Source organism: Electrophorus electricus, chromosome 7, assembly GCF_041902795.1.
Source record: "Electrophorus electricus isolate QZ-2024a chromosome 7, ASM4190279v1, whole genome shotgun sequence".
Lineage (NCBI taxonomy): Eukaryota > Metazoa > Chordata > Actinopteri > Gymnotiformes > Gymnotidae > Electrophorus > Electrophorus electricus.
In genome coordinates this window covers 8,517,125-8,545,012 of record NC_137503.1, presented here as the reverse complement: position 1 = coordinate 8,545,012, position 27,888 = coordinate 8,517,125, and the positions used below count along the sequence as shown (strand labels likewise).

General features: G+C 40.9%; 1 protein-coding gene across 4 annotated transcripts in view; it reads left to right on the top strand.

Moving 5' to 3' along the window:
* The first annotated feature begins 871 nt into the window (after positions 1–871).
* col7a1 (collagen, type VII, alpha 1) overlaps positions 872–27,888 on the top strand; it is a 59,967-nt gene continuing 32,950 nt past the window's right edge. For all 4 annotated transcript variants that reach the window (XM_081717952.1, XM_081717949.1, XM_081717950.1 and 1 more), the window contains exons 1-48: positions 872–1,148; positions 6,525–6,613; positions 6,837–7,017; positions 7,363–7,519; positions 7,620–7,713; positions 7,838–7,996; positions 8,095–8,252; positions 8,852–8,981; positions 9,147–9,266; positions 12,036–12,188; positions 12,543–12,662; positions 13,664–13,813; positions 14,092–14,211; positions 14,566–14,748; positions 15,317–15,442; positions 15,685–15,831; positions 16,291–16,413; positions 16,509–16,775; positions 17,014–17,157; positions 17,390–17,524; positions 18,088–18,234; positions 18,441–18,566; positions 18,663–18,809; positions 18,996–19,115; positions 19,199–19,348; positions 19,726–19,862; positions 20,240–20,366; positions 20,595–20,738; positions 20,927–21,102; positions 21,354–21,392; positions 21,481–21,507; positions 22,008–22,052; positions 22,168–22,281; positions 22,946–23,017; positions 23,238–23,273; positions 23,396–23,449; positions 23,776–23,847; positions 23,949–24,062; positions 24,851–24,886; positions 24,993–25,046; positions 25,923–25,994; positions 26,343–26,402; positions 26,629–26,664; positions 26,758–26,802; positions 27,262–27,297; positions 27,410–27,454; positions 27,542–27,577; positions 27,675–27,710. In XM_081717952.1, the coding sequence (XP_081574078.1) occupies positions 6,550–6,613; positions 6,837–7,017; positions 7,363–7,519; positions 7,620–7,713; positions 7,838–7,996; positions 8,095–8,252; positions 8,852–8,981; positions 9,147–9,266; positions 12,036–12,188; positions 12,543–12,662; positions 13,664–13,813; positions 14,092–14,211; positions 14,566–14,748; positions 15,317–15,442; positions 15,685–15,831; positions 16,291–16,413; positions 16,509–16,775; positions 17,014–17,157; positions 17,390–17,524; positions 18,088–18,234; positions 18,441–18,566; positions 18,663–18,809; positions 18,996–19,115; positions 19,199–19,348; positions 19,726–19,862; positions 20,240–20,366; positions 20,595–20,738; positions 20,927–21,102; positions 21,354–21,392; positions 21,481–21,507; positions 22,008–22,052; positions 22,168–22,281; positions 22,946–23,017; positions 23,238–23,273; positions 23,396–23,449; positions 23,776–23,847; positions 23,949–24,062; positions 24,851–24,886; positions 24,993–25,046; positions 25,923–25,994; positions 26,343–26,402; positions 26,629–26,664; positions 26,758–26,802; positions 27,262–27,297; positions 27,410–27,454; positions 27,542–27,577; positions 27,675–27,710 (5,034 nt within the window). In that variant the 5' untranslated portion in view covers positions 872–1,148; positions 6,525–6,549. The remainder of the gene's footprint in view (positions 1,149–6,524; positions 6,614–6,836; positions 7,018–7,362; positions 7,520–7,619; positions 7,714–7,837; positions 7,997–8,094; positions 8,253–8,851; positions 8,982–9,146; positions 9,267–12,035; positions 12,189–12,542; positions 12,663–13,663; positions 13,814–14,091; positions 14,212–14,565; positions 14,749–15,316; positions 15,443–15,684; positions 15,832–16,290; positions 16,414–16,508; positions 16,776–17,013; positions 17,158–17,389; positions 17,525–18,087; positions 18,235–18,440; positions 18,567–18,662; positions 18,810–18,995; positions 19,116–19,198; positions 19,349–19,725; positions 19,863–20,239; positions 20,367–20,594; positions 20,739–20,926; positions 21,103–21,353; positions 21,393–21,480; positions 21,508–22,007; positions 22,053–22,167; positions 22,282–22,945; positions 23,018–23,237; positions 23,274–23,395; positions 23,450–23,775; positions 23,848–23,948; positions 24,063–24,850; positions 24,887–24,992; positions 25,047–25,922; positions 25,995–26,342; positions 26,403–26,628; positions 26,665–26,757; positions 26,803–27,261; positions 27,298–27,409; positions 27,455–27,541; positions 27,578–27,674; positions 27,711–27,888) is intronic.

The following is a 27,888-nucleotide window of genomic DNA, read 5'->3' as shown; positions in this document are numbered from 1 at the left end:
GCTTGGATTCCAGATGAGTGTGGACAGATGCTTGGGTGTGGTGCAAATGTGTGAATGTGTGTGTGAAGTAGAGGAGGGGTTCAGTAGATTCTTGAAAATATCTTCCTGTATTTATCATTGAAGCCTGTAGTTGGCTTATCCTGTCTAGCTAGATAAACCCGGTAATGACACAATCTAGACACTACAAAGTAGCCTTTTGGTTAAATGCATACAAATGATCAGACTGGACATTGTAAAGCTTTGTTTTGTTTTCTACCCTCTGTCTTTCTACACCCTGCATTTGAAAAACAAATGCTAACTGTCTCATCTCACACTGATCTATAGAAGTGATTTCTGTTCCCTGTGCTGAGGGACCAGTGAGCATCATAAGTTTCTCCCATCTCCTTGTAACTACACAAACCTGGTGAAAATAAAGATTTATGTTACAGAAGGGTAAAAAAGACCAAGTGTTTTGTGTATGGGGCCCTCAAACAGTTGGAATTACATTCACTGATCTACACTGTTCATCCTTTACATTATTTGCCTTTTTATTTTAGGCAAATTAAGCTATAAACTCAAGGTGGATGCTGAGATAGTGACTAGAAAATTACACTGGTAAATATAAGATAGTAACATTAAACATAGACTACTAGATATAGTACCAGTCATTTCGTTAAGGATCGCGAAATATTGCCAGAATGAGGCCGGTACACGCAGAAAATTACTGATTACTCAAAAACTGATTGGCTGAAAAGTACGCAAGCACGCTCCTGGATTTGGTCTCTACTTTGTCAGCCACAGAAAAGTGATCCTCAATGAAAAAAAGGGTTGGGGGGAAACCGGAATGTGAAAGGGAAGTCTTAGCTGCAGGCATCTAAACAAGTCTGGACTACAGCGCTGGAGCTTCAGCTGTAATTGGAATGAGTAATAGCGCTACTGAAATATCACTTTATACGCGGCTCACCTCGGAACTGGTCGTGCACGTGAGTGCTCCAAACTGAACTTTTGACACTGAATAGTGATGGGCAGGTGCTGATATTCTTGCGAACAATTCCAAAACATTGAAGTCCATCTTTCTGAGATTCTTAAACGCCAAGTTTGTGGATTATGTATGAAGATAGCTGAGTCGTTTTCCGCCTAGAATCTGTATTGGCATCTCCTTATCACCGGTAAGTGATTTGTAAACGGTCTCATGTCCTGTGTTTATGAAAGAGAGATGGATAGTTGACATAACCGACTAGAAATGTGAGCGTGTCGTCGGTGGTAACAAGACAAATAATTTATGGGATTAATTTGGGAACCATAAATGGAATGCTTCAGATATTACAACCATTTGGGATCCATGTGCAGAATGCTTCAGATATTATATATATTTAACGCTTCAGTAGTTTCTTAATCTTCATCAGTTTTTCCAAAGAGGGTGTGTTCAAAATGCATGTGATCTTTGCATTGAGTCTAATTAATTAATGGAATCCTCACCAATTTTATAGACCATTTGATTTATATTGTTTGCACTGTTATAATGATAGCTATAAGTAGTGGTTGCACAGTGCAGGCTGGTTTTTGTTTTTGTTCCAGATGTACCAGGTGATTAAGGGATTCAGAGTTCTACAAAGTCTACAAGAGATAATGATGAGGTGGTAAAATTGGTGAAATAAAGACAGAGAATAACAGGAAATGATGAGGTGATAATGGATGTTTGGTAGTCAAGGAAATTAAGTACTCTCAGTGAAAGGCCTGAAAGGTCATGAGAAAGGCAGCATACAAAGCAAAATAAAAGTTTATGAAAGGTGTATTATAAACATTTTACCCTTGCTGAGGACTGAATACTTATTGTGGTTTATTTTAGGGGATGCTCAGAGTGTGTACTGTATTTACTCTTGCCAAGGCTCTGCAGCTTTTGTTCAAAATCAGGTGGCAGGACCATGGCCTTAGCTGAACTCTGTGATTCATCAGTTTGTGTATCTCACACTCTGATTGGCCAGGCCTGGGTGGATCTGTCGCACTGGAGGCCTGCTGAGCATACATTTCAGAAGAAACGGATTTTTACTGTATGTGTGCATAGCTCTTTCCTGTGTTTGTAACATATTTATAACAATCACTACTGAAGTCAAATGATCAGAAGTATTGTTTGAATTGTAGTATAGGGCTGGTAATACAAAATTCACAATTTAAAGTAGTGTCATTTAAATATGTCTCATTTTATTTCAGTGTTTAGGGGATGCTGTGATGTTTTGTGGTCTTGGCTGACCTTTTCAACATCTGTTTGAACTGTGTGGTTTGCAGGGCATCTGTATATCATTGTCTCTGACTCTTCTCCTTCCTTTGAATGTGTTCAGTCATACAGGATCTGTGTGTCTGTTTTGCTTATGTCTGTTACAGAATGTTCTTCTCTTTTGTTACTCATGCAGACATTCTCTCACCGAGTCTCTAACTTACTCACTCACTCATTCAAAAGGTGCACTCCAGAACCGCTTGTACAAGGAAGGAAATTGCTCCTTCCGTCTCTTAGTAAGCCGTAGGTAGTTTTGGACTCGTGGCTTCTTAAGGGCAAAATAAACTTTGCTGTGGCTTTTGGTATTTTTTTTACAACTATGTGTTTCCCTGTCTCCGTCTTCCCAAGCCTTTTCTGAACTTCGTTGTTTAAAAATGTAACCTGTGTTTTTTTTCTTTTAGTATTGAATTTTAAGCTATTAAGATTGTTAGCATAATTACATCTATTCCTCGCCTTTGACTCAGATTGTTATTATTTTTACTCACACTGTATGAATGACTCAATGATGTTTAATTAGATTAGTACTATCTTCAAGCCACAAGCTATGCAGCATTGTCAGATACTGTAGAAGAATTCACTAGCAGCTTTCTATACAGGGACACATTTGAATGATTGAAATATGCACTGTCCCATTTGTACCTGTTCAATAACTAACTATCAAACCTACAAAAAACACAGACAAACAGGATCTCTTATATTGTAAGGATGTCTATCTTCTATACTATCTTCTGAAGTCCTAATTTTATAACACTGCCCCCTGCATTTTTAGACATAATAGTGAATGAATGAATATAGGCCTGCTGATCTTCAGGGATTTCAATTATCTGTCAGTTTTCTTACCTTAATGCTGAATTTTTATTTTGGCCACAGACTCAATATGTGGTATGGATGAACACAAATGAACTCAAATGGGGTTGTAGTCATGATCCACAAGTTCTGAAATTTCATAGTATGAACTCTGAATTCAGAGACCTCTATTTAATGGCATAAAAACCAAGATGTTAAAGCACTAAATTTACTTGATTTGTTAATATTTTAAATTAAGAATAAACACAGTATGAAACACAATAATACCAAATATGGGTAAAGTAATAAATATCCCCAGTTATGTTTAGTAACTCTCATAGCACAGTTCCAACTGGCCGGTCTGAACTTGCTTGTGCTTTTGTGTGTGTGTGTGTGTGTGTGTGTGTGTGTGTGTGCGCGTGCGCGCGTGTGCGTTTGCATGTGCGTGCGTGTGTGTGTGTGTGTGTGTGTGTGGGTGGGTGGGTGAGACTTAATTTCCTTTTACTTCTTCCCTTGACCTAGTGCTCTGCCCTCTTTTTTCTCTCTACTTATTTTTCTGCAGCATGCATAACAACCTGAATCATATAATCTCATTTAAAAACTTTTGCATTTTAAATATTTTGCTGAAGCATTCATTGTCCACTTGCCTTATTATTACTGCTGATTGCTCCTTCATTTCTGATAGCTGTGCTTTCTAAATGCTTATATATTTAGAAAGACTTCTTCTGTCATTATTATGATTTACTTCCTTATGGACCTCACATGACCCTGATACTCAATCCAGGTTTCTCAAGGGTCGGTTCCTGCAGATTTTCCATCCTAGAGTCAGGTGTGATAAGGCAGTGGCCAATCAGTTGAACTCGCTGTTCTGTGTTTATAGCATGGACCAGGTTTGGTTTCAATGTCAAGATTGTCATATGGCTGTTCACCAATGCCATGCAGATTCTTTTGTTGATCTGTTGTAAAGCTGGATTGCAAAGCATGCAATCTTTAATGATGTGGATTTTTCAAAGGATGTTTTAACTTTCCTATTTATTGTCTTTTTGCTGTTTTTTCATTACTTGCTTTTTCAGGACATATGCATTTTTTTGCTTACACCTTTACGGATCTTATTTTCCCTTTTCAAGAATGCACAAAACTTAAATTCTTAAGATGAATTGTACTGATTCTTGCATTTTCATTCATCCTGTCTTTTTTTGCTTTTGTCCTTCCACCTTTTTCCCTAACTGAATAACGCGTCAGGCTATTAACCCAGTGGGTCTTACTGCTGGATTCCTCCTGCTGTGCTTTATTTTCATCCCTCCTGCTTTTTCTATTTGCAACCCTTGTCTATCTCCTCTTTTCTATACTGATCTTATCTATATTTTTTAAGATTTAATCTCCCCTGTCATTATTTATTTTCTTACATTTACTCCTTTATTCTTCAAGCTAGAGGCACACAATTTGTTACATAAGCTTTATGACAAACCTAGAACAGATGTTAAACGGAGTAATAGTGGCAGTCTCTGGCAAACTGTTTTAAACTGTGTAAAAAAACATTGATTAAAAAGTCCCGGCATATTCTGGTAAGAATTACTTAGGCTTACTGTTGTTTTCTATGCCTTGTTTTCTGTTGGAATTCCTCATTGGTGTCATTCTCAGTCTTTAATTATGCTCTTTTATTTCACACATGTTTCTAGCTGAGGGAAGGGGCTGAACCTGGCTCTGTAAAATATAAAGCACACACAAACACACACACACACACACACACACACACACACACACACACACACACAAACAAGCACAAATGTACTTCTCAGTAGTGCCTGTCATGTCATGCCAGGGCCATAGCCAGGTGGTTCTCTGCAGTATTGACCCCAGGTGTGTTGTATTCAACAAATCCTGCTAAAACCCCACATGTTATAGAATTGCTCTAAATGTGTAAGCTGGTGAGATAAAGAGGTGGAGTTCCTCCCTCTAGTAGTCTTTTAAGTAATTTACTGTTGGATGCTACTGAAAAAAGTCAGGTTGACACAATATTTGTAAAACCCAGAAAAGAAGGATTTCTTTTGAGATAGATGCATCCCAGATAAGAGAAAAAATATTTTTAATTTGCTAACTTATTTATACTGTGGTGTTACACTGTCTTGTATGCCTATTTTATGTACTTAGCGCAAGGGTGAGATATAGGATTTATAGGTCTGTGTCATGGGGATTGGGTTCAATAAATAACATACTTTGAAAACCAGATTCCATTGTCTCAGGAGATGAGGAGATTTACGATTATGGATTTACAACAGACTGGCATTTTTTAGGGTTAAAAGTCAGATGAAAGTGTGTGTGCATGGGGGTATGTGCATTTATTTATTTACTACTTATTATTTACATACTTATTTCCCTTAATGACATTTAGTCACAGAAATTATTTCAGGCATACTTCCATATACAAGAAATCAAAGATCAAAGAGTTTGAGTCCCTTTCCCCAGACAGCAGATACTCATTATATTTCTCTGACTCATATCTTTGAAGTGAATGTGTCTCTCTCTCTCTCTCTCTCTCTCTCTCTCTCTCTCTCTCTCTCTCTCTCTCTCTCTCTCTCTCTCTCTCTCTCTCTCTCTCTCTGTCTGTCTCTGTGTGTGTGTGGGTGTGTGAAACTATTCAACTGTGGATGAACAGGCTGTTGTCAAAAAAGTACAAGCCAAGTGTGTACAGCCCATTTCCTGACCGCATACACATGGTGCCACTATCCAGATCAAGACTGTTGTATGTATATATGTTGTTATGAAAGTAATGTAGAGATGGTTGTGCAAGATATAATGTTAAAGTAAAATTAAGTATAATGCTTTTTTATTAATTATTTAAATAATTTTAGACCAATCTCTAAACTGCCTTTTCTTTCAAAAGTCTTTGTTTCAAAAGTTCTCAGCTTTCATTATTAAACCAGCCTTATATTCTAGTTAAATTCCAATCAGGTTTTACATTACACCATAGTACTGATTTTGCCCTACTTAAAGTATTCAATTATTTACTCCTAGTTACTGACTCTGGGAAGTGTAGTGTTTTCAACACTGTTGGATCATCTAAAGTGTGGTATTGGCATGCAGGATTCTGCACTGAGGCAGTTGGCTTCTTACTTAGAAAACAAAATATTTTTTGTTAAGATTGGTGAACATTTTCCATCTCAGCAAGAGTCTGTTTCTCCTACTTAGCCTGTTTGGTATATCAGGATTCTGTCTTGGGCACTGTAAAGCCATTTTCTGAAAATACAATATTTCATATAATTGCTGTACGAATTACTCACAGTTATATCTCCCACTTAAACCAGGTGATAATGGAGCAGTGCACCTAATATCCAATTTCTTGAGAGTTATGACTCTCAGGTCCTGTGTTTAGATGTAAAGAGGATTAACAGATATTTCCTTGTTGGTTAAAATAACTGAATATGTCATTTTTATGTATGTGTATGTATGCATGTGCCTGTGTGGGTATGTGTGTGTGTGACAGTGGGCATTGTATGTAGGTTCTGAAGATGTGGCACTGGATTCTGGTGGTTGCTGTGTTGCTGTCTCACCCACACAGTTCTGCAGCTCAAGGTGATGATTTTTGAAGCTCTGAAGCACAAATCCAGGAACCTTAGGAGAGCGTCTATGCTCTCACCCTCATTCTCAGACTTCTTCATCAGAGTTGATCATCTTTTCCACTTTGTGAAGATGTATATTATTTATTTTATTGGGGTGATAATATTCCCCATGTTTTCCTGTCTGTCTGTCTGTCTACTTCTTTATTCATATATTTTTTACCTTTCTCAATATGCAGGCCAATGTAATAATGTTGGTGCAGCGGATATTGTTTTCCTGGTGGATGGGTCATCCAGTATTGGGCGTGCTAACTTTGTGTTGGTGAAGACTTTCATGGCAGGGATTGTCAAACCCTTTGCTAGGGCAGTGGGACCTTCTGGCATCCGCTTTGGAGCTGTGCAGTACAGTGACATAGCAAGGTGTGTATGTGTGTGTGTGTGTGTGTGTGTGTGTGTGTGTGTGTGTGTGTGTGTGTGTGTGTGTGTGTGTGTGTGTGCGTGCGTGTGTGTGTTTGAAAGGTGCAAGTGTTAGTTCTTTGAGATTCATTTTGTAGTCACAAGTTAATTTATGATTACACTACAGTTATGCTATGTGAGTTTGGTTTACCAGGTGAACATGTTTTGTACAGCAGTACTACCCGTAATATGTGCTAAACTTGTCCTTAATGAAAAATATATTGAAATAGTGAGGTTCTGTGGTTATAAATGTGTATGTGGATTCCTTCGTTACTTTTTGGGTTTGTTTAAATATGTTACCATTCTCAGGGAGGAGTTTACCTTCACTACATACGCAACTGGTACAGAGCTGGTGAATGCTGTAGAAAACCTCAACTATAAAGGTGGCAACACCCGCACTGGAGCTGGCCTGAAGTACATAGCAGATAACTTCTTCAGCCCAAGCATCATCAGAGATGTGCCCAATGTGAGCTCTTTAATGGTTCAGTTATCATCTTTGTTTAATGGAACATTAAACTCGTGTGTGTAGAAAGATTATTTAACATTTCTTTTTCCTTCTATCCAAGATTGTTATTCTCATCACAGATGGGAAATCTCAGGACAATGTTCAGGACCCAGCTCAGAAACTACGCAGCCTAGGAGTCCGAATATTTGCAGTGGGTGAGGACTGTACCTCGGATGAGTTTTCCTGGGTATCTTTTTATTGTTTTATTAATTTATTATTTCATTTTAGTTATTATTCTTTAATTTCTATTATGTCTCTCTTTGTCTCTTTCTACCTTAGGTATAAAGAGTGCAGATCAGAATGAGTTAAAGCTCATTGCTTCACCTCCTGATAGTGAATTCACCTCTTTCACTGGGAACTTTAGGGGCCTCAGCTCTCTACTGCCCCTAGTGTCTCCACGTGTATGTGCTGCATCTGGAGGCTCCTATTCGGCCGATGGTATCCTCACTCTGTTTGCACTCAATAACTCATAACAAAGTTGCAACAGGTTATCAAAGCAAATGCAAACAATTATCTTTGTCTTCTTTTGTACTCAGGTGACTTCAGTAGGCCATCTAACTTAGAGTTTTCAGATGAGACCACTAATTCATTCAGGTTTCGGTGGATACCTGTTGGTGGCCCTGTAATTAGCTATGTAGTTCAGTACACTCCTCTTTCTGGTTTGGGTCAGCCACTCACAGCAGAACTGCGCCAGGTAAGAAAAGTAGCAATGCTAGCTATATTGTTGTTAATATAAATATGTTTGTGCGTGTATGTGTGTGTGTGTGTGTGTGTGTGTGTGTGTGTGTGTGTGTGTGTGTGTGTGTGTGTGTGTGTGTGTGTGTGTGTGTGTGTGTGCGTGTGTGTGTGTGTATTTGTGTGTGTGTGTGTGCAGGAATTGCAGATATGCAGTATAAAGCTGCAGACATAAATGGCTTGTAGCAATGTCTGGGCACAAGGCGTTGCCTTGTGGTTAAAGTAAAATTAGTGGTTAATACGGACTCAGAAATGTGGAGTGGATCACAGTTCAACTTCAAATGTTCTTTAATCTCGAACTGAGCAACCATCAATCTCTCCCTCTTCCATTCTTCTGGTGATTGTACATTTATCTATTTTTTGGCAGGGATGAACAAAGGTAGGTGAATTATAAATGAGCATTTAGATCTTGTAGATCTTTGCAGATGTACACGTCATGTCATTTTCTGGGAGTACTGACCTGAAGATGAACATATTTTGCAGATATGCGTGTATTTTACATTACTTAAAGGCTGCCCTTGTTCTCATCAGCTGCTACCTTTCCCTGTTGACTCTCAGGAGACAGTGCCAGCCAGTCAGCAGACATATGTGGCAAAGGACCTGCACTCAAGCACAGATTACTTGGTCTCAGTTATTCCCCAGTATCCCAACAGTGTGGGAGAGGCCTTGTCTGCCAAGACTCGCACCAGTAAGACAAACATGTGCATAGTCTGAATCTTGAAAAGGATTTGCTTTCACCCACATGTCCGTGCATGAAATAAGAAAATCCACAAACAATAAAATCTGCCAGACAGATTGGCGTACACAGCACAAAGGTTCTTTTCTCATTCTCCCTATCACCACACCCTCTCAGGGTCTCTGCCGGGTGTGGCAACCTTGCGTCTGGTGCAGGCTGGGTTCTTCAGCTTGGCTCTGGCATGGGATGCACCCTCCAGGCCCTTACAGGGCTACAGAATAACATACGGACCCAGAGGTAACACTAATGCATGTGCACACACACACGCGTGTGCGCGCGCGCACACACAGAGACACACACACAGTTCAGTCACCTAAATAATAGTCCTTAATCCTGCAGCAGTGCTTTTACGAGGCAGATCCCACAGGTTGAATAAGGAGAAAAAAAAGGTATTGCGTTGAGACAGAAAGAGATGGGTGGTAAACTGTGTAGGCTCAACAAGGCAAACCAATAACTTTGAAATGGATGATAAACAGAACAGACAATAATGTTGAGCAGCGTGGTTGGAGTAATATAATGTGATTTTTCTGCCAATAGGTTTAAGGTGTAGATTCAGGAGGCTGTATATTTACTAGGAGAAAAGGTTTTCAGCCTTAGGTGTTTTGTCTAGTGTGTGAGGGATTTTCAAAGATTATGTTGCTTTAATAGAAAAAAATCCAAACATTCATCATTATTTGTATATACATAGTTACATACAGGACAGGCTGTATGTAAATCATTAATCTGCAGTTTTTGGGGAGCTGTGATTAAAGGAAGCCTGAACAGCTAGCTAGTACACACTGAAACGATCCCACTAACAGCCAGTCCACACATTCACACCTGTTTAGAGTAGATATATAAGCAAATCAAGAGGAAATAGAAATAAGAACATTTTCTTTGTGCAGTAAACGTCTCCAATTTGGTATCTTAGTGAAGACACACTTACGCACACATCGGTTTCCAGATAGATAACTGTGCATAAATTTGGAGGACTTGGCCCAGATGCTGTGTAGCCTATGTCCAGACTGAAAGGTTAGAATCAGTCCACGTGAGGGGTTAGAGGTCCTCCCTGATGCTGCATGTCTTCCTTATACACTGTTCTCAGTGTATGCGCTCACGACTCAGTAATAAGTGTGTGACTCAGTAATGCGCTGGGCAGTCTTCACCTCCCACTGCAGTGCTTTCTTGTCTGAGGTGAGGCAGCTTCCTTACCAGACAGTGACAGTGAAAGTCAGGATGTTTTCTGTGATGCTTCTGTAGAAGCTTTCTTCACTATGGAACAAGTGTTAAGGGACCATAAGAGTTTGTTTGTGATTCACTGATTCCACTGTAGTACTGCTGAGAGGGGGAGACTCTAAGATATTAAATCACCACATTTGTCTCACCAACATTCAGAGAGATTGTTGGCTTTGCACCAGGACTCCAACTCACCTCACCTGTCTCACCTCCTCTCTGTAACCAGTCTCATAATTGTGGGCCTTGAGTCTCACAATTGTAGCATCATCATCAAACTTGATGATGTGATTGGTGTGAGGATTGATGATGCAGTCTTAGTTGAGCTCTAGTGTTTAAAGTGAGGCTCTAGTGTTGAAAGCTAGGCTCCAGTGTTTAAAGTGATGGAGCAGGAATATGTGTTCACATGACCCAGAGTGTTGTTGGGGCCAGCAGCTTTGTATTAGGTTTGTATGCATTTCCTCAGTCACAGCACCTGCTCGCTAGCAGGAGGTGTGCACCTCACTGCTGCTTTGGTACTAGATGCTTAGAGGGTATAGAGGCAAAGAGGATGCTACTAAATGACTCTAAATGACTTAGGTGTTACTAAATAACTAAATGACTTAGGTGTACGGGGAGCTTAATTAGTGCTTAATGAGGGCAGTGTATCAGTTGAAATGATTCCTTGGTAGAAATATGTCAACCTAAAATAATTCTCACATAATTCTCACATTTTTATAGTAAATATGTTTTTGTTTGTCTCCTTGCATTTTACATGCATACTCTAAATAAAATGTAAAATAAATAAATTTTTGTGAGCCAACTGTAGGTATGTAAAAAATCTCCAGTTTCTTCTTTTATTCAAAGTATGTCTAAAGGGTGTTTCTGTAATCATTTTTAGATTGCATTTTCTCAAAAATGTGCATACCCTGCTATATATCATTAACATTCAAATGTAATAAATATGAACCAAAAATCTCCCATATATCTCCAACCCCTGCTTCATTGATCAGGATAGTCAGCTCCACTGATGTGTCTGTACCCATGAAGTTGTTCTGTGGACTATTCAGGGCGCTTGTGTTTTGCTTTTTATAACGTGGCTAGAGAATGTTGGAGATATTGGGTGGGGCTTTTGTAAGCACTGTTTGACTTGGCAGATCTTAACAGGTTAGGGTTAGGCATGTCTCTGTCTGAAAAGACTGGCATAAAATGTTTCAACCCGTCCCACTGCGTGTCACCAGGACATGCAGATAACTGTGAATATGCTGGTGTTTCATTCAGGGTGGATCACTTTCCTTACATCTCTGGACAGAAAAGCACTTTGCATTTCTGAAAGGTGTATAGGGTATGTGCCTTATTTTCCATGACAGCTCCTGTGAGATTTTCAACCCACACCCACTTGGACCAGCATCTCTTTGATCATGATGTCTCTGGAAATGTTCTGAAACACTTAGCTGCAAGAATCAAATGTTCACCTGTTTGTTTTTACTTTCAAATTTTAGTCATGCTTTAATCATATAATCATATAAGACCCTATTCAGAGCTTTTTCTATCTTTATTAAATGTTCTTCCCCATGAGCTATAGGTTCACAGCTTTCCATCATGTGTGTGTAAGTGTTAGTGTGTGTTCTAATGTAGTGTGTTTTTTTCTTATTCTGTATTTGACTATCTAGTGTTTTGTGTGTCTTTTTTATGTATGTTTTTGTTGGTTTGTGGTCTAATGTAGAGAGTGTATTTCTGAATTTATATTTGATTGCTGTGGGGTAACAAAACTGAATATTCTCATCTAGCTCCTGGTCTGTGATTGGTCCACAGGCCATCTTGCTAATCTACAGGAGCAGACGTTTGGGGCGAAGTCCACTTCAGTGACGTTGGATGGTTTGGAAGCAGACACAGAATATATTATCAGCCTGTACCCACTCTTTCCTCGTAACAGTGTTACACCTACTACGCTTACTGCCCGCACATGTGAGTGTGTATACACTCACATACACATTCATCATTCATGCACACATATGCCAGTACTATTGACCAGTCTCTTCCCACATATTACACCCAATGCTGTTACTCTTAGGTTGCTCCCATGCAGCACACTATAGCCTGGCTTTTCACCGCAACTACTAATGCTTAGTTCTTGATTAATGTGACATTAATGATGATTTGTGCACACATGAAATTAGGAAATATATAGACAGAGAAATACAAGAAGCTGTTAAGATCCTATAACCTACCACATTGTTACTGAGAGACTATGATGGCTGCCATATGTATGTGTACATGATTTAGTAACCTGTGTATTTTTGTGTGTGTTTGTATGTGTAGTACGTTTAGAGGGAGTGCAACAGCTCTCTGTCAGCACTGTGTCAAACAGCAGTATTCAAGTGCGCTGGAGAGGACTCAGTGGTGCCAGAGGGTATAGGCTTGTCTGGGGACCATTCAAAGGTCTGTACTCAAATCCACTAGCAACTGGAGATCTTGGCAGGCAAATGAAAATGTTCCTTTTGTTTATGCTTTCATGCAAGAACTAGTCCAGTTATAGGTAATTACTGTAACAGTTTGATTAAAATGCATACCTGATTTTTAAGATTCCTTACTAACTTGATTTACATGGATTCAATTTATTGAAGTAATGGTGATCCAATGTTTTTTACATCCTATTTTGAGTGCAGTCTAACTGCATATTAGTGCAAAGAAATTGCTAGAACTGCAGAATCTTAGAGTACAGAGTGGAATCATGTAATTTCTAACAACACCATTTACTTGGTTCAAAGTAAAATCATTAAAATCATTGAACAGTCATATAGTGTCATGGAACGCTTGCCTCCCACGAGGCACGTGGTTTGGCCAGCCACGTACAGTGGAAGGACCTTCGTTTGTGGCCATGCCTGCACACACCTGCACCTCGCTTGTCTATGTGTATTTAAACTCACGTCAGGGTGTGCAGCGTCGTTGGTCATTGTTGACATAACATGTCAATGTGGTGTGTTATTGTCAATGGTTATAACAATAACGTTATATTCGTTATTGTTAGATGTATCATCTGTACTTAGTGTTAACCGTTTCTCGTTTGTATTCATCGCGTGTGATTCTTGAGACTGCCGTTAGTGTTCTATGTTAAATGTTAATAAATGTACGTCCCAAACGTTGGAGTCTGTGCGTCCTGCCCCTCGCCCTGCGGCACTCGGGCCACCCCGCATTACATATAGAAATAATGGAAATTATTTTTGACTAAAAGGCAGCTAGAAATGTTCTAAAAACATTAATTTGGGGAAGCCAACATGGTGTCAGAATTATTGTGAAAAAAAGCTTCTACATTAATGTGCTGCAGCTGGTCGTAACCTCAGGAAACTAAAAACTGTAAAACTATTATTCCTTCTTCGTCTTCTCCCTCGCTCCCTTCTATTTTCTGTCTTACTCTGCTTCTCTGTCCTTCTCTGCTACAGGGCGGGATGTGGAGACCATAGAGCTTAGAGGGGACAGTCAGGCCCATACTCTTGTCAACGTGCAGCCAGACACAGAATACATCGTTACAGTCATTGCTCTGTATAATGGAGAAGCAGAGGGGCCAGCTGCATCAGTACGCTTTAAGATAGGTACAGAGGCAAACACACACAAACACACACACACACACAGACACACACACACACACACACACACACACACACACACATATAAACACACGCTACAGTGCCTGTTTTCATCTCGGATGCTGACTCACTGTCTAGCAATTCAAGGAACAGAATCATTAGTAAACTCAGGGTATATTAGTAATCTCAGGGATTCTTTGACAAGAACCATACCCTGCTCTCAATGGATGTGTGTGTGTTCCTTTGTGTATAAAACAGTTAAAATATTTGCGCTTATGCCTCAGAGCGTTCAGAGCAACAGGTTTTGAAAGCCACCGCTACAGGTCCCACCGGGATCAAACTGACCTGGAACCTGCTACAAGCAGCCAGGGGCTATCGTCTGGAGTGGTGGAAGGAAGGCGAGCGTGAGTCCTGCACGCACATGCACACTTGTGCATGTGGCCCAACATGTCTTCTTTGCCAGAAGCTGCATCTGTTCCACTCGCAAACTTGAAATTTGTCAATGTCTGTGACTAATTAAAGCATAAAAAACAAACTACTATTAAGCCAACTGTGAAATTCCAAAGTCAGAAGTGATTAATCTAGTTGCTAAGAAAATACTATGTAATGCTGCTCTGGTTTATTGTATGTGTGATTTTTGTTTTGTCTTGGCTATTTCTGTTCATGAATGAACAGGTATGCTATTCATAGATTGGAACTCTTTGGTATATTGCAACTATAAATCAGGGCCTTAATGTTGTTTGGTCCTTCAACCACAGATGACAGGGCTCAGAAACAGACATTTTCTCAAGCTACAACAAGCTATGAGATCAGCGGTCTGCAGCCAAGCACTGATTACATCGTAACCCTGTACACACTCTATGATGGGCGAGAGGAGGCCACACACATCTCCACTGAGTCCAGCTGGCATGAACATCTTATACACAGCGTTGAATCTACAGGTCAGAAGAGTCAGTTGATGTGAACCATTTAGTTGCAGTGTTGTTTATATTTACAGTGTGTAGGTGCTAGCACCTTTTTACTAAATCAGGAGGTAAATAATAGTACTTACTGAGCTGCAGCTGAATAAGATATTAATTTCAGCTTAAACACTTGGCATATGCCAGATATCAGTGTGATCTTTAAAAAGATGTCAGTTATAATGAATTATTTGTAGGCACTGCTTTACAAACCTTTTTCAAAAAGTTGATTATGATGGCAAACGTTCTCTAAAAAGCAGATGTAGTGGTAGTGGTAGCTCAGTGGTTAAGGTACTTTATTTGTAATTGGAAGGTTGCTGGTTGAAGCCCCACCACTGCCAAGTTGCCACTGTTGGGCCCCTGAGCAAGGCCCTTAACCCTCAGTTGCTCAAGTTGTACTCAGTCATAATTGTAAGTTGCTTTGGATAAAAGTGTCAGGTAAATGTGAAATGTAATTTCAACAATTTATATATATGGACATGCAATTTGTGCATGCATGTGTGATTTGTGCATTGGCCCTGGTTGTTTACAGTGTAAATGTTGTATCTAGTGAGTCTACCTGTGGGTAGAGTCTCCAATCTGCAGGTGCTGGAGTCATTTGGCAACATTGTACGGCTGGGGTGGACAGGGGTCGCTGGGGCAACCCAGTACAATATCCTCATCCTCAATACTGAATGTAAGATCACATTTAATATAACACAAATTCCACAGAAAGTGACTGTGGAAATGGAAATAGCATGTCCTTTTGAATTTGTGGTGACCTTAAATTAATATCAGCTCATATTCATGAAGTTAAACATGATTATTGTTATGCTTAGTTTAGAAATAATTAAATAATGATGCTTTTGGACACTTGGCTTTATGTTTATATATTATATTTTACCTTGTATTTTAATATATTCTATTATCTGTCTTCAGCCGGGATTGATGTGAACAGGGTTGTTACTGGAAACCAGACAACCATTGACCTAAGTGACTTGATAGGCGGTGTGTCTTACTCTGTAAGTGTGACTGCTTTGGTGAACAACAAGCAGGGAGACCCAGCCACTATCTACATCAAAGCAGGTGTGTGCATGTTTGTGGGGTTTTTTTGTGTTTCTATTTTGTGTGCGTGTGTGTGTGTGTGTGTGCACATGTGTTTGCTTGCTTATCTGTCTTTCTGACTGTGTTTAAGTTAGTTATCTGCAAAGTTACAGGATGCGTCAACTCAAATAAATAATATCTGTGGGTCAGTTTACAATCTCCAGATATCCTCAAGTTAGCTGCTATATTTCATGTCATTTGCCCGAGTATCCAAGCATGAAAATTACTTAACAAATTACTGTGTAACTAGCTTATACCATATTACTATGTAATTTGTGTACTTGTTGTAGACTGCCCAACCCATTACATGGAAACCTAACTCACTGTAAAGAAATTTTCTAACCTTAGATGGGTTTTTGGATGCATGGATGGATAAATACATGACTGAATATTTATTGTATGAGCTTACATGTACCATTTACATAACTAAACATTTGACAGCACAAATTCCGAGCAAGGTGACAAACTTGCGTGTAGTGACCGCCAACAGCCGGCGAATCAGAATTTCTTGGATAGGGGTCAGCGATGCGACAGGATATAGAATCACTTGGAGACAAGGAAACAGTAAGTGCATGAAATACATAGTGCTTAATTTGAGGACCTCACATTCTATATATGTTAAGACTCACTGATTCTCTCTCTCTCCCTCGGTTTGTCAGCTGCTGAGCAGATGCGCATGCTTGGTGCAGACATCAATAGCTACATCATAGAAGGGCTGCAGCCTGACGAGCCAGTCGTGGTGGGTGTGGCTGCTGTGAGCGGTAGCCGACTTGGTGATGTGGTGACCATCTCCACCAGAACTGGTGGCTACACAGGAGCCATCAAAGACTTACGGATCATTGACATCAGTTCCAAGCGCATTCGAATATCTTGGGAACCAGTAGCCAGAGCAACAGGCTACAAAATCAGCTGGCAGCGTAGAGATGGTATGTATCAATGTGGTTTTTACTGGGGAGGCAGTGTGCGACTGCAGTTAATACTGTGATTAATACTGCAATGAATACTGTGATCAATAGTGTGAGTTGGTGTAAGGCTACGCTTAAATTATTGTTAAGCATTATGAAATTCATCGTAATGAAATTCAGCATTTTATGACGTTTAGGATATTAGTGGAGTTTATCTTTTTTTTTTTTTTTTTTTATAATTACTGTTGTCTGTTTTCAGGTGTGGAGGACTCTCAGATCATCCCTGCTGATGTCACATCCTACACCATTGACAGGCTGCAGCAGGATTCCTCTTACAGAGTGTTTGTCTCTGCGCTGGCTGGCTCTCGCCAGGGACCTGCTGCCACTCTGAATGCCAAGACAGGTAGCATCTCACTTAGCATCTAACAGCACATCCTCATCACCTGACATGTAGTGTGCATGTGAAGAGAAATGAACTTAAATTGGATGGTTTCCTGATAATAGTTCTTGATGTTTCCTGCTGTTTACGGGGGATCATTTGTAGTACACTGTGATTAAAACTGGTTTAGTGTAGTACACTGTGATTAAAAATGGTTTTGCACACAAGCCAAAAGGCTAACTTTTCTCTTGTCTAGTCTCAGTGTCAGAGGAGGTGGTGGTTGGACCTGTCACTCATTTGCAGCATGAGCCTCGAGGGGAGGTAGTCAGGATCAGTTGGGTGGGAGTTCAGGGCGCAACAGCATACAGGGTGCTGTGGAAGAGAACCGATGGTGAGTTAGAGCATTCACATGCATGCTTTAAGGGATTATAAGAAGTCTGTAGAGCCACCCATAACAAAAGTGTACACACTGTTGGAATAAACAAGTGCTTACGTATGTTTGTCCGTTGTCATGAAGGGCTTATGTGGGTGTAACCTTCTACACAGTGTACTTTTTGTTCTGTTTCCACTCCTCATATGTTTTGTCTGAAAATGTCTGAAAACATGTATTGTACCTCACCTGCTCATGTAGTGCACCTCACCTGCTCGTTCTCATCCAGTTCTCATTGAGTTTACATTTCTGCAGTACATGCCAGTACCTTATGTGAATTAAGCTGAACTGGCATATAATGATAAATGAAGTCACAAGTGTATTTTTGTATGTAGTCATATGAGCACCACTGCCATGGTGCATGTGAAGGAGCTGGTTTGATGTGTGTATGTATGCGTGTGTGTGTGCTGGTGGTTTGATGTGTGTTTCTCTGGCCATGTGCATATGGGTGGTTTGATGTGTGTGTCTCTGGCCCTGTGTGTGTGGATGGTTTGATGTGTGTGTCTCTGGCCGTATGTGTACAGGTGGACAGGAGCAGGTGCAGCTAGTAGGTGGTAATGTGACATGGGTGGATCTGAGGCAGCTAGATGTCGGAGCTCAGTATGATGTTCAAGTCATGGCCCTGGTCCAGAACCGAGAGGGGCCTCCAGTGTCTGTCAGAGTCACCACAGGTCAGTGTGTACGTTTGAGGAGTGCACAAAGTGGTCTGCGTATGTGCACTGTGTGACAGTTAGTAAATGTGTTTGTCTGTGTATGGTGTGCTTGCTGTTGGTTTGGATGCTGTATATGTCAGTGTGTAAGTATGGATGTGATGATGATGTGATAATGATGATGATTATGATAATGGTCTGTGTGTTTTTATGTGTGTGATATCCAGCACCAGCGCCAATACCAGAAGTACAAGAGGTGCGTGTAGTCGAGTCAGCCCCAGGTTCTCTGCGTATTGTTTGGAGAGCAGTGAGAGGTGTCGATGGATACAGAATCTACTGGAGGTCCTCACAAGGTTCTCCCCCATGTTACATAATACACAACTCCACATTACACAGAATTCCATATAACACTATAACATTCACATAACATTTCTGCCTGACTGTCTTAGGTGAGCCTGAATCAAGTCGTCTGATCGATGGACATGCAAGCACTTTCACCCTGGACGGCCTCCGTCCTGGCTTGATTTACACCATACGTCTGGTTTCTCTGATGAGAGGCCGAGAAGGACAACCTGTCACTCTCACACAGGCCACCGGTACAGCATAAAACCACACACATACACACACACACACACACACACACACACACACACAAACAAAAACACAAATCTGCCTCCCCGTTTGCTTCCTCATAAGTGGCTTATGCCGCTTCAATTGGTATTGTCCTCTCTCTCAGATCCAAACTTTAACCTGATTTTTCTCTGCGTGTCTTAATCCTTCAGGATCACTGCAACCTGTGACCGATCTCAGGGTGGCAGACATTACCCAGAGTTCTGTGCTTCTGGGTTGGATCCCTGTCTCAGGAGCCACAGGATACATATTGCGCTGGAAGGAAGAGAGAGGTGAGAAACACATGAATGTGATGACAGTATATTCATAAAGAAAGGTGTGTTGGAGTGGGTGTGATGCAGCGGGTGTGTTTCAGACCCAGGCTCCACCCAGTCGCTGACTCTTCCTGACACCACCAGTTCTTTCCGTGTGACGGGTCTGAGGCTGGGCCGGCGCTACCACTTCACTCTGCAGCCCGTCTTTGACAGTGAGGCAGGGCCAGAGACTGCGGCGGAGGAGCGCACAGGTTATGCAGTTTCTTTTCGCGTCTTTGCCTGTTCTTCTCCCTTTTTACTTTGTTTATGAAGGAGTGTATAGAGTGCATGTGTATACAAGTTTATGTCTACGTCACTTCTTACATCCTGTTGAGTGTGCACATATGTTCTATTGTTTAGCCTATTGTAATTATATTCTATGAAATTCATAAAATCAGTTTTGTCAACTTTCTAAAGCACCATCTCTGCCAGGCCCCCACCTATAGTCCTTTGTTCCAGATAACAGATTGCTGTGAGAATTCAGATGTTAAGGGTTCATTTTAATGACCACTCTGACCACTCAATTGTAGCACACCCTAGCAATGTGCATGTGTGTTATCGTTTGTGTGGTATGTTCTGCCTCTCCCAGTGTGTGTGGACGGTCGTTTGGATGTGGTGTTCTTGATTCCTGCCTCACGTGATCGTGTTGCACTGGAGGAGCCTGTGCTAGCTCTGCTCGCCAGCGCTGCAGGATCCCTCACCGCTATTGGGGCCAGGGACTCCCAGGTGGGTCGACCCAGACCAGACGGCCAGATGGGCAGCAGCAGTCATACACCCCCACTTCCCTCTGGTCTATAAATGGACATACTTTCCATTTATAGATATGTGCAGATCTCTGCTCAGTGGCTCAGTGCCAGAGGGGGCTATGGTTTAATTGGGTGTGTAATTTAGTGCTTGAGTTTAGTGCACCACCGTAGCATTGCATATATGTTTTAAAATGTCACAAAAGTGATTGGATGAGAGATGGTTTTGTAGGTTTGTATGTATTTGTAGATGACTGATTGAAAAAGTGGTTTGGCTAGACAGTTGAGTAAATTGGAAAATATGTCTGTTGTACTGAATTGCTGTGTTTCTGAACTGTGTGTAATGCTTTCTTACTCCAGATGGGGGTAGTGGTCTACAGTGCAGAACCCAGAGTGCACTTCCTCCTCAATCGGCATAGCAACAGCGAAACTCTTTTGCGGGAGATTTTGTCCACCCCATTTTCTGACAGATCCGGAAACAATATAGGTCTGTACATTCACAAATGTGTGTGTGTACTGTGTTGAAAATGTAATAAAGTGCTCCTTGTCTTTTGACATTGTTGCCAAATCTTTTGTGTCAAACTTTCTTATTTCTTATTATGTCCAGCTCTTTTTTGAAGATGTTTATATTTATTTTACTTGCAATAATTAAATGTTGCATGTGTTTGTGCATGTATTGACTAAGTAGTTGGGATTTCTGTTGCCATATGTTTAGGTCAGGCACTGTCGTTCACTCGACAGTTTTTGCTGAGTGTGAGTGCAGGTCGAAGGCCTCATGTGCCAGGAGCCGTCGTCATCATCGCCGATGAGAAATCAGCTGATGACCTCAGCCGACCTGCTGCTGCACTTAGGAATGCGGGTGAATTACTTATACATGCACTGCATTGTATAGGGAAATCAATGCACAAATACACACATACACAGTCAGACACACACACACCACTTTCATGGATCTTCCACTGCCATTAACTTCTATTCCCATCCTAAAACCTTCCAGTGGTGGTGTTTGTGGGGTAATGTTAAGCTGACCTGAGGCATCCATCTCAGGTGTGACGGTGCTGGCCGTGGGGATGGGCCAAGCCAACCTGGAGGAGCTGCGTCAGGCTGTCACAGATGGCAGCACCCAGAACCTGCTGGACAGCCGCGGTGCAGCAGATCTCTACAGTCTGCACCCAGAGCTGGCAGACCTGCTCTGTGGCATTGCCAGAGGGACTGGCGCCCAGGTCTGACACACACCACATCTGTGCCATATGGATCCAGCCCAGCAGGGCTATTTAGAGGCCTGGACAGCTGAGATTTCTTTTGTCCGCATATTAGCTTCTCGCTCTCTCACACATTCACACTCACATTTCTGGAATTTTCTTACATTTGTGAATGGCTGAAACCGGATAAGTTGTGTAGTGTGAAATTATACAAAGTGATGATGAACTAGATGTTCCAGCTTATTGTCTGTGTTAATGTGTGTTTGCTTTAGGGTCCTGGCCCAGAGCAATGCACTGTCCAGTGTCCACAAGTAAATAACTCAGACACACACAAAGCCATAAAGTTATGCTTTTGTGCTTTATATGTTATTGTGATAATGACTTCTTCCTTTCTTGCAGGGCAAAAAGGGAGAACCAGGGCAAAAGGTAAAAAGCCCCTAACTGATTGTGTAAACAAATCTATACTCTTAAATCATCTGTATATTTTGTTAATATACTGCACATACGTGCATAACAATGCGACTGAACTATTACTATAATTTTGGATAGAGATTTATTGTCCAGAAATAAAGTCATGATAGTCAAAACTGCATGGAGGTATATGAAGTATGCTTACATGATTTTGTAGGTGAACTACTAAGAAAACTACTAAGAAAAAAGAGGAATAGAACTATATTTAACTTATGCCAGTGAATAATGGCTGTGACTATTTGTTAAAGCAGTTTATTAACCTTAAAATGACAACTATATTTATCCTCATGATAAAATATCTTCTCCATAACTCAGCATGCATAGTGAACTAATAAATATCAATCATGGAGTAGGGCAACCAGAAAGATTGTTTAGAAAGATTGATGTTCTATATATTTTTGTATATGTGTGTATTTTGTGTCATGCTGGTGAATGCTGTTGTTTTGTTTTTCTAGGGTGAAAGAGGAAGAGATGGGGTTCCTGGAAGGAAGGGAGAGCCTGTAAGTTCATTCTAATTAAACCTGATTCTTTAGTTCCTGCTGTTTATAGGTAGATAACAGGTAGTTACAGGTCTATTATATGAAATAAATGTGTGTGTGCGTGTGTGTGTGTCAGGGTCGTGATGGCACTCCTGGTCATGGGGGCCCAAGAGGGCCTGAGGGACCTCCTGGTCCTCCAGGAAGAAGTGTGATACCAACAGTTGGAGTAAGAGGAGAAAAAGGAGAAAGGGTGAGAAGAACACACACACTCAGTACATTTATATCTTAAGGATACTCTGCTACATACCAACTTGCATATATGGCGACAAAACTGCTATCTTAAATCAGCCTTAGCTTACACAACAGAATACATACCCACTTATGCACAACAGAATACACGCCCACTTACGCAGAATAGAATACACGCCCACTTATGCACAATAGAATACACGCCCACTTACGCAGAATAGAATACACGCCCACTTATGCACAATAGAATACACGCCCACTTACGCAGAATAGAATACATACCCACTTATACACAACAGAATACATGCCTACTTAGACACAACAGAATACATGCCCACTTACACACAACAGAATACATGCCTACTTATGCACAACAGAATACATGCCTACTTATGCACAACAGAATACATGCCTACTTACACACAACATAATACACACCCACTTACACACAACAGAATACATACCTACTTATGCACAACAGAATACGCGCCCTCTTACACTCAACATAATATACGCCCACTTACACACAACAAAATACATGCTCATTTACGTACAACAGAATTCACGCCAATTTACACGCAACAGTATACACACACATTCTTGTGTTTATCCACCCATTTAATAATCCTATTATGTCAGCATCATCAATTGTTGTCTTTGCACAGGGTTTTGCAGGGGTGGATGGTAGTCCAGGAGTTCCTGGACGTCCAGGCTCCCCTGGTGCAGTTGGACCTCCTGTAAGTAAACTACTAAGGAGGTCTAAGATACTAAGATATGGTTGCAAAAATTCAACCAGTCAAAGTTAGTCTTACAAACTGTTTGCTACATCAGACATTTATGCAGTATATATTAAGTGGTAACTTGATGATAAACTTTGTTGACATATTATTACTCAGTATTGCTTCAGTGTTGTTCGTCATCTATGTGTAGTTACTGAATGTACGTGCTTCATTATAGGGCCCTCAGGGATTACCTGGGATCAGGGGAGACCCAGTGAGTACTCACACATGCACACACACACACACACGCACACACACACACACACACACAGACAGACACACACACACACACACACAGAACTATTTTATACTTTATTATGTGCATCTGTTTTTTAGGGAGAGCATGGTGTTGCAGGATCTCCTGGAGGAAAAGGAGAGAAAGGTGATAGGGTAAGAGCTTCCTCTTCAGTGACTTTCACTGAAACCATATTGGTTTATATTGTTCAGCGTTTACTTTGGTCTGACACTGCCTTCTGAGTAAGGTATGTGGGTAACTTGTTTGAGCTGGTTGTTAATTCTTATAAGACATCTGCTTTCTCATTGCGTGTGTTTTCACTCCTCTGAGCTGGAGACCAGGGAGACTTTATTTGTGAATGCCAGAATATCACCTTAATTTAGCAGGATAGACTGTGGGGCGGCATGCTGGTAACTGAGCACAGACTCAGGCTTGGAGCTCTGCATGTGTCTTCCTGCTGAGGAACGTGTGTCTTTGACAGGGTGAGCCTGGATCTGCTACTGGAGGAGGCTTGCCAGGACGCAAAGGAGAACCAGGAATACCTGGGATACCGGTGAGAACACACACAAGCCATGAATAGCTATCAGTGGCTTCTTAATGATGTCAGTGAGGCCTGTTTTGGGCTGTTCTGAGCAGCTGCCTCTCTCTGCACAGGGCAGTCCAGGGAGGTCTGGCACGGAAGGGGTAAAGGGAGAGGCGGGAGCACTGGGCCTGCCAGGGAAAGATGGCCGCCCTGGTATACCAGGCACACCTGGACTATATATAAAGGTGAGCTCTTCACCATGGGGTGTTTGGGTGTTTGTGTACTTGAATGTGTGTGTGTTTTCAATTCGAGAGGTCATCACAAGCTGTTTTACTTAGCCCAATCCCATCTTCAATTGAGTGATGAGTTGCATAGTAATGGCAGATTACAGTAAGACTTCTTGACTTAAAATGACAGTAACAATGGGTCAGATTCATAAATCTACATAGAAGTGTAACACATTTGTAACTTTCACTAAGATGGGAACTGCATGGGTGTACCGTTGGAGCGGATGGCTTCAGTACTTCTAAATCATGGCACAGCAGCAAAATTGTAGTTCTCCTCAGTCTATATCTGTACATAATTTCTTCCTTTGTAACATTTAAATTTACATTCCTTATGGGAAAAATTTGTGGCATGGTTCTGAGATCCTGCTCAAGATCAAACTTCCTCTTCATGTACTCTTACTATTACATAGTATCATAGTATTCAATCATAGTATTGCAGTTGCAAAGTTTGCATCATGCTCACTCTAAACAGATGGGTGTGTGTTCCATGTTTTGTTGATAACTTGCATGTGACCACATAACTTGAGAGAAAAGGTGATCCGGTCCACCTCAGCTTCTTACCGGGAACCTTACTGTTGGATGCGTTCAGATGGGGTTTTTTTTTTTTTTCAGTCTTCAACTGGAGTTTGGAATTTATATGCTTAGTCAACAGTAAATGAAAAGTTAATTATTAGTCTGAACCTTCTCTCTTTCTCTCTCTTTCTCTTTGTCTTGCTCTCTTTCCTTTTCACTCACGTTTTTGACAGGGGGAGAAGGGGGATAAAGGAAGCCCTGGAGAAAGGGTGAGTTACAGTGAATTCGATTATTGCATAGATATTACAAGAATCTGTTTCACCATGCCATCTGCTGTAATGAAACATGCCCCCCGCCCCACTTCCTGATCCATAGGGCCTTCCGGGAGTGGGCAGTGGGGTAGCAGGGAAAGGAGATAAAGGTGAACCAGTAAGTGTCTTCATTTCCAAAGCCATTTTAAGTGAGCTCTTTTATACCTATGTGTGTGTGTGTGTGTGTGTGTGTGTTTGTGTGTGTGTGTGAGAGAGAGAGAGAGAGAGAGAGAGAGAGAGTGAGAGAGAGAGAGAGAGAGAGAGAGAGAGAGAGAGAGAGAGATTGTATGTGGTTTAAGTAATTCAGAAAATCAAAACTACAGTTTGGGGCTGTAATTCTAACACAGGAACAGTCGAAATGTAAGCATTATTTCTTAATTACATAATAAATCCCATTTTATTGTGGTTAAGATCATAGCAGTGTAGTTATATAGACTTTGTAAAATTGGAGACATACATTTTCTATTGAAAGAAATGCTTTCAAATGCTTGCAATTGTAGCAAAGTGTTTTGAAGCATAAGCGGGGAGATGTCTGTTTGTCGTGTGTTTGTGACAAATTAGATGAGGCAGAATATGTTCTAAGTTTGTTTTGGGTAAGTTCATATATGGTAGCCACATTAAGAGGCAGGAGTTGATTGACATGTAGGCATTATGATAGCAGGTGAATCTAGAAACCTGATAAATACAAAAATACAGTTAATGTGATAAAACACTTACATGGAATGCTAGGGAAAAGCAGCTTTAAAACAGGCATATAATAGTAAGACTTTACCTCAAGGGAAGCAATAATGACAGGTATAAACAGGGCCAGACATCTCTGAATGTAAAACATGAATTTAATAGTCAAAGACAAGTGGAGCTGGAAGATGCATTTACAAGGCCAAGGACAAAACCAAAATAGAAAACAAACAATAAACAAAGATCCATGATGCTGTCCCCATGGGAAGCAGGATGCCAACAGGGGGATTGCCTGACTGTGTTTCTGTTTTTGTAGGGCATTCCAGGGCCAGCAGGGCCCCAGGGCCTTAGGGGACTGACTGGACAAAAAGGAGCCAAGGGAGAACTGGTGAATTTGTTTATCTATTAAAAGCCTTTGTGCTTTTTTGTTACTGTTTAAATGTTATTTTTGGTGTGTCTGTATATATCCATTTTCTTTTGTGTGTGTCAGTGCATTGAACAGTTCATTGAACTGACCACTCACTTAAGTTAATTTGTTTTAGCTGTCCTCCTACTCTATATCAGTGGTCTATATTAGTGGACCACATGGCAGCAATTCTTTTTTTTTTTGGGGTGGGGGGCTGTCCAGGTCTCTTTCACACAGCAATATTAGTAATAGATGTAAAAACACATAAATAAAATGGGTGGTGAGTGTACAATTAAGAGTGTACAGTTAACTGTCAGCTGTGTATTTCAGGGTGAAAGCACAGAAGGCAGTCCAGGACCCCCAGGAAGGCCAGGAGAGCCGGGTGATCGGGTGTGACAGCTCACACATGCACTTCACACACACCACATGAATTTCTCATATGCATGTACACATTCTCACTCACTCTATATTGCATAGTATTGTACTGTATATAATACCATTCACTCACTCACTAGCCCATTCACCTGCTTGTTCTCATAGGCTGTTATGTACTTACACATGTGCACAAAAAATTAATACCAATAAAACCAGCTGTAATTATGTGTGTACTTGCTAGGGTCCTCGTGGTCCTCCAGGTGAAATTGGAAGCAAGGTAAAAAAGCATGATGTATTTATCTAAGTTACAAAGCTTGAACAAATTGAAATAAAACCAGAAAGAAATCTTCGTCTTCGTTCTCTGATGTAGGGTGACCGTGGTCAGGCAGGTGAACCTGGATTACAGGGGGACAGGGTGAGTGGCTCTTCCTCAAAAGCAGACGGAGCAGTATGGTCTTTTAGATATTACTATTGACTGTTATAAGTACGCTGAACAAGAAAATCATTTCTTGATCAATTTTCCAAATAGGATGCTTTTTTATTTCTAAAAAACTTGTGATAACAGTGTATGGGTGAGAATAATCGGTCTGTAATACACTGTAAGCAAAATACTGAAGAGGTGACATTTTGTTTGATTCAAGTGAAGAAGTATGAATAAGGTTCATATATATATATATATAGATAGATATTAAAATAATATATGATTAGAGCCCAGTTTCCACCAGTGTTGGTCTGTTTCTTTGTCAGGATGGAATAGACAAGATTGTCTGTTTATGTTCTCCAGACTGATACTGTCTCTATCTGCTGATTGTTTAAAACTGTGTATAATGCCCTTTCATTCTATGCCTATAATTATTGCATGTGTCTTTCTCAGGGTGAAAGAGGACCACCTGGTCCAGCAGGCGAGAAAGTGAGTCTCTCTTATGCAGTTCCTGCTGCTCTCGTAATTATTATGTGCTTGTTCCTGTGTGTGTGGTACCAATGTGGGCACATCTTTCTTTCTTTCTGTGTGGGTGCACTAGGGTGAAACAGGTAAACCAGGACACTCTGGACCTTCAGGACCCAGGGTGAGTAGTCACATGACCTGTGGTTAATTTGCGAAGGCATTTTCATGTCTTTGAAGTTTTTTAATTCATTTTTATATGTGCTTTCAGGGTTTTCAAGGTGCTAGTGGTCTTCCAGGGGAGAAGGTGAGGAGCTCATCATCTCAGTGCTTCAAGCCATAGCACTGCAGGGCCTGTTGGGCTGTGTGGTCATTTTTATCCCTAATCCCCTCTTTGTCAATAGGGAGCAGATGGTGCTAAGGGGGAACCAGGCAGCAGTGTGAGTTAAGGCCTCACTACGTCACTTCCATTGCTTGTGACTACCATGACTTTGGTAGATTAATGCTTTCTGAAGGTGCCTTAGGAAAGTGCCTTTCCACTGCACTACAGATTATAGAATGCCAATATGAACTGCTCTGCAGAACTGATTCTAAATTTAACCCACCAAAAACTAATTC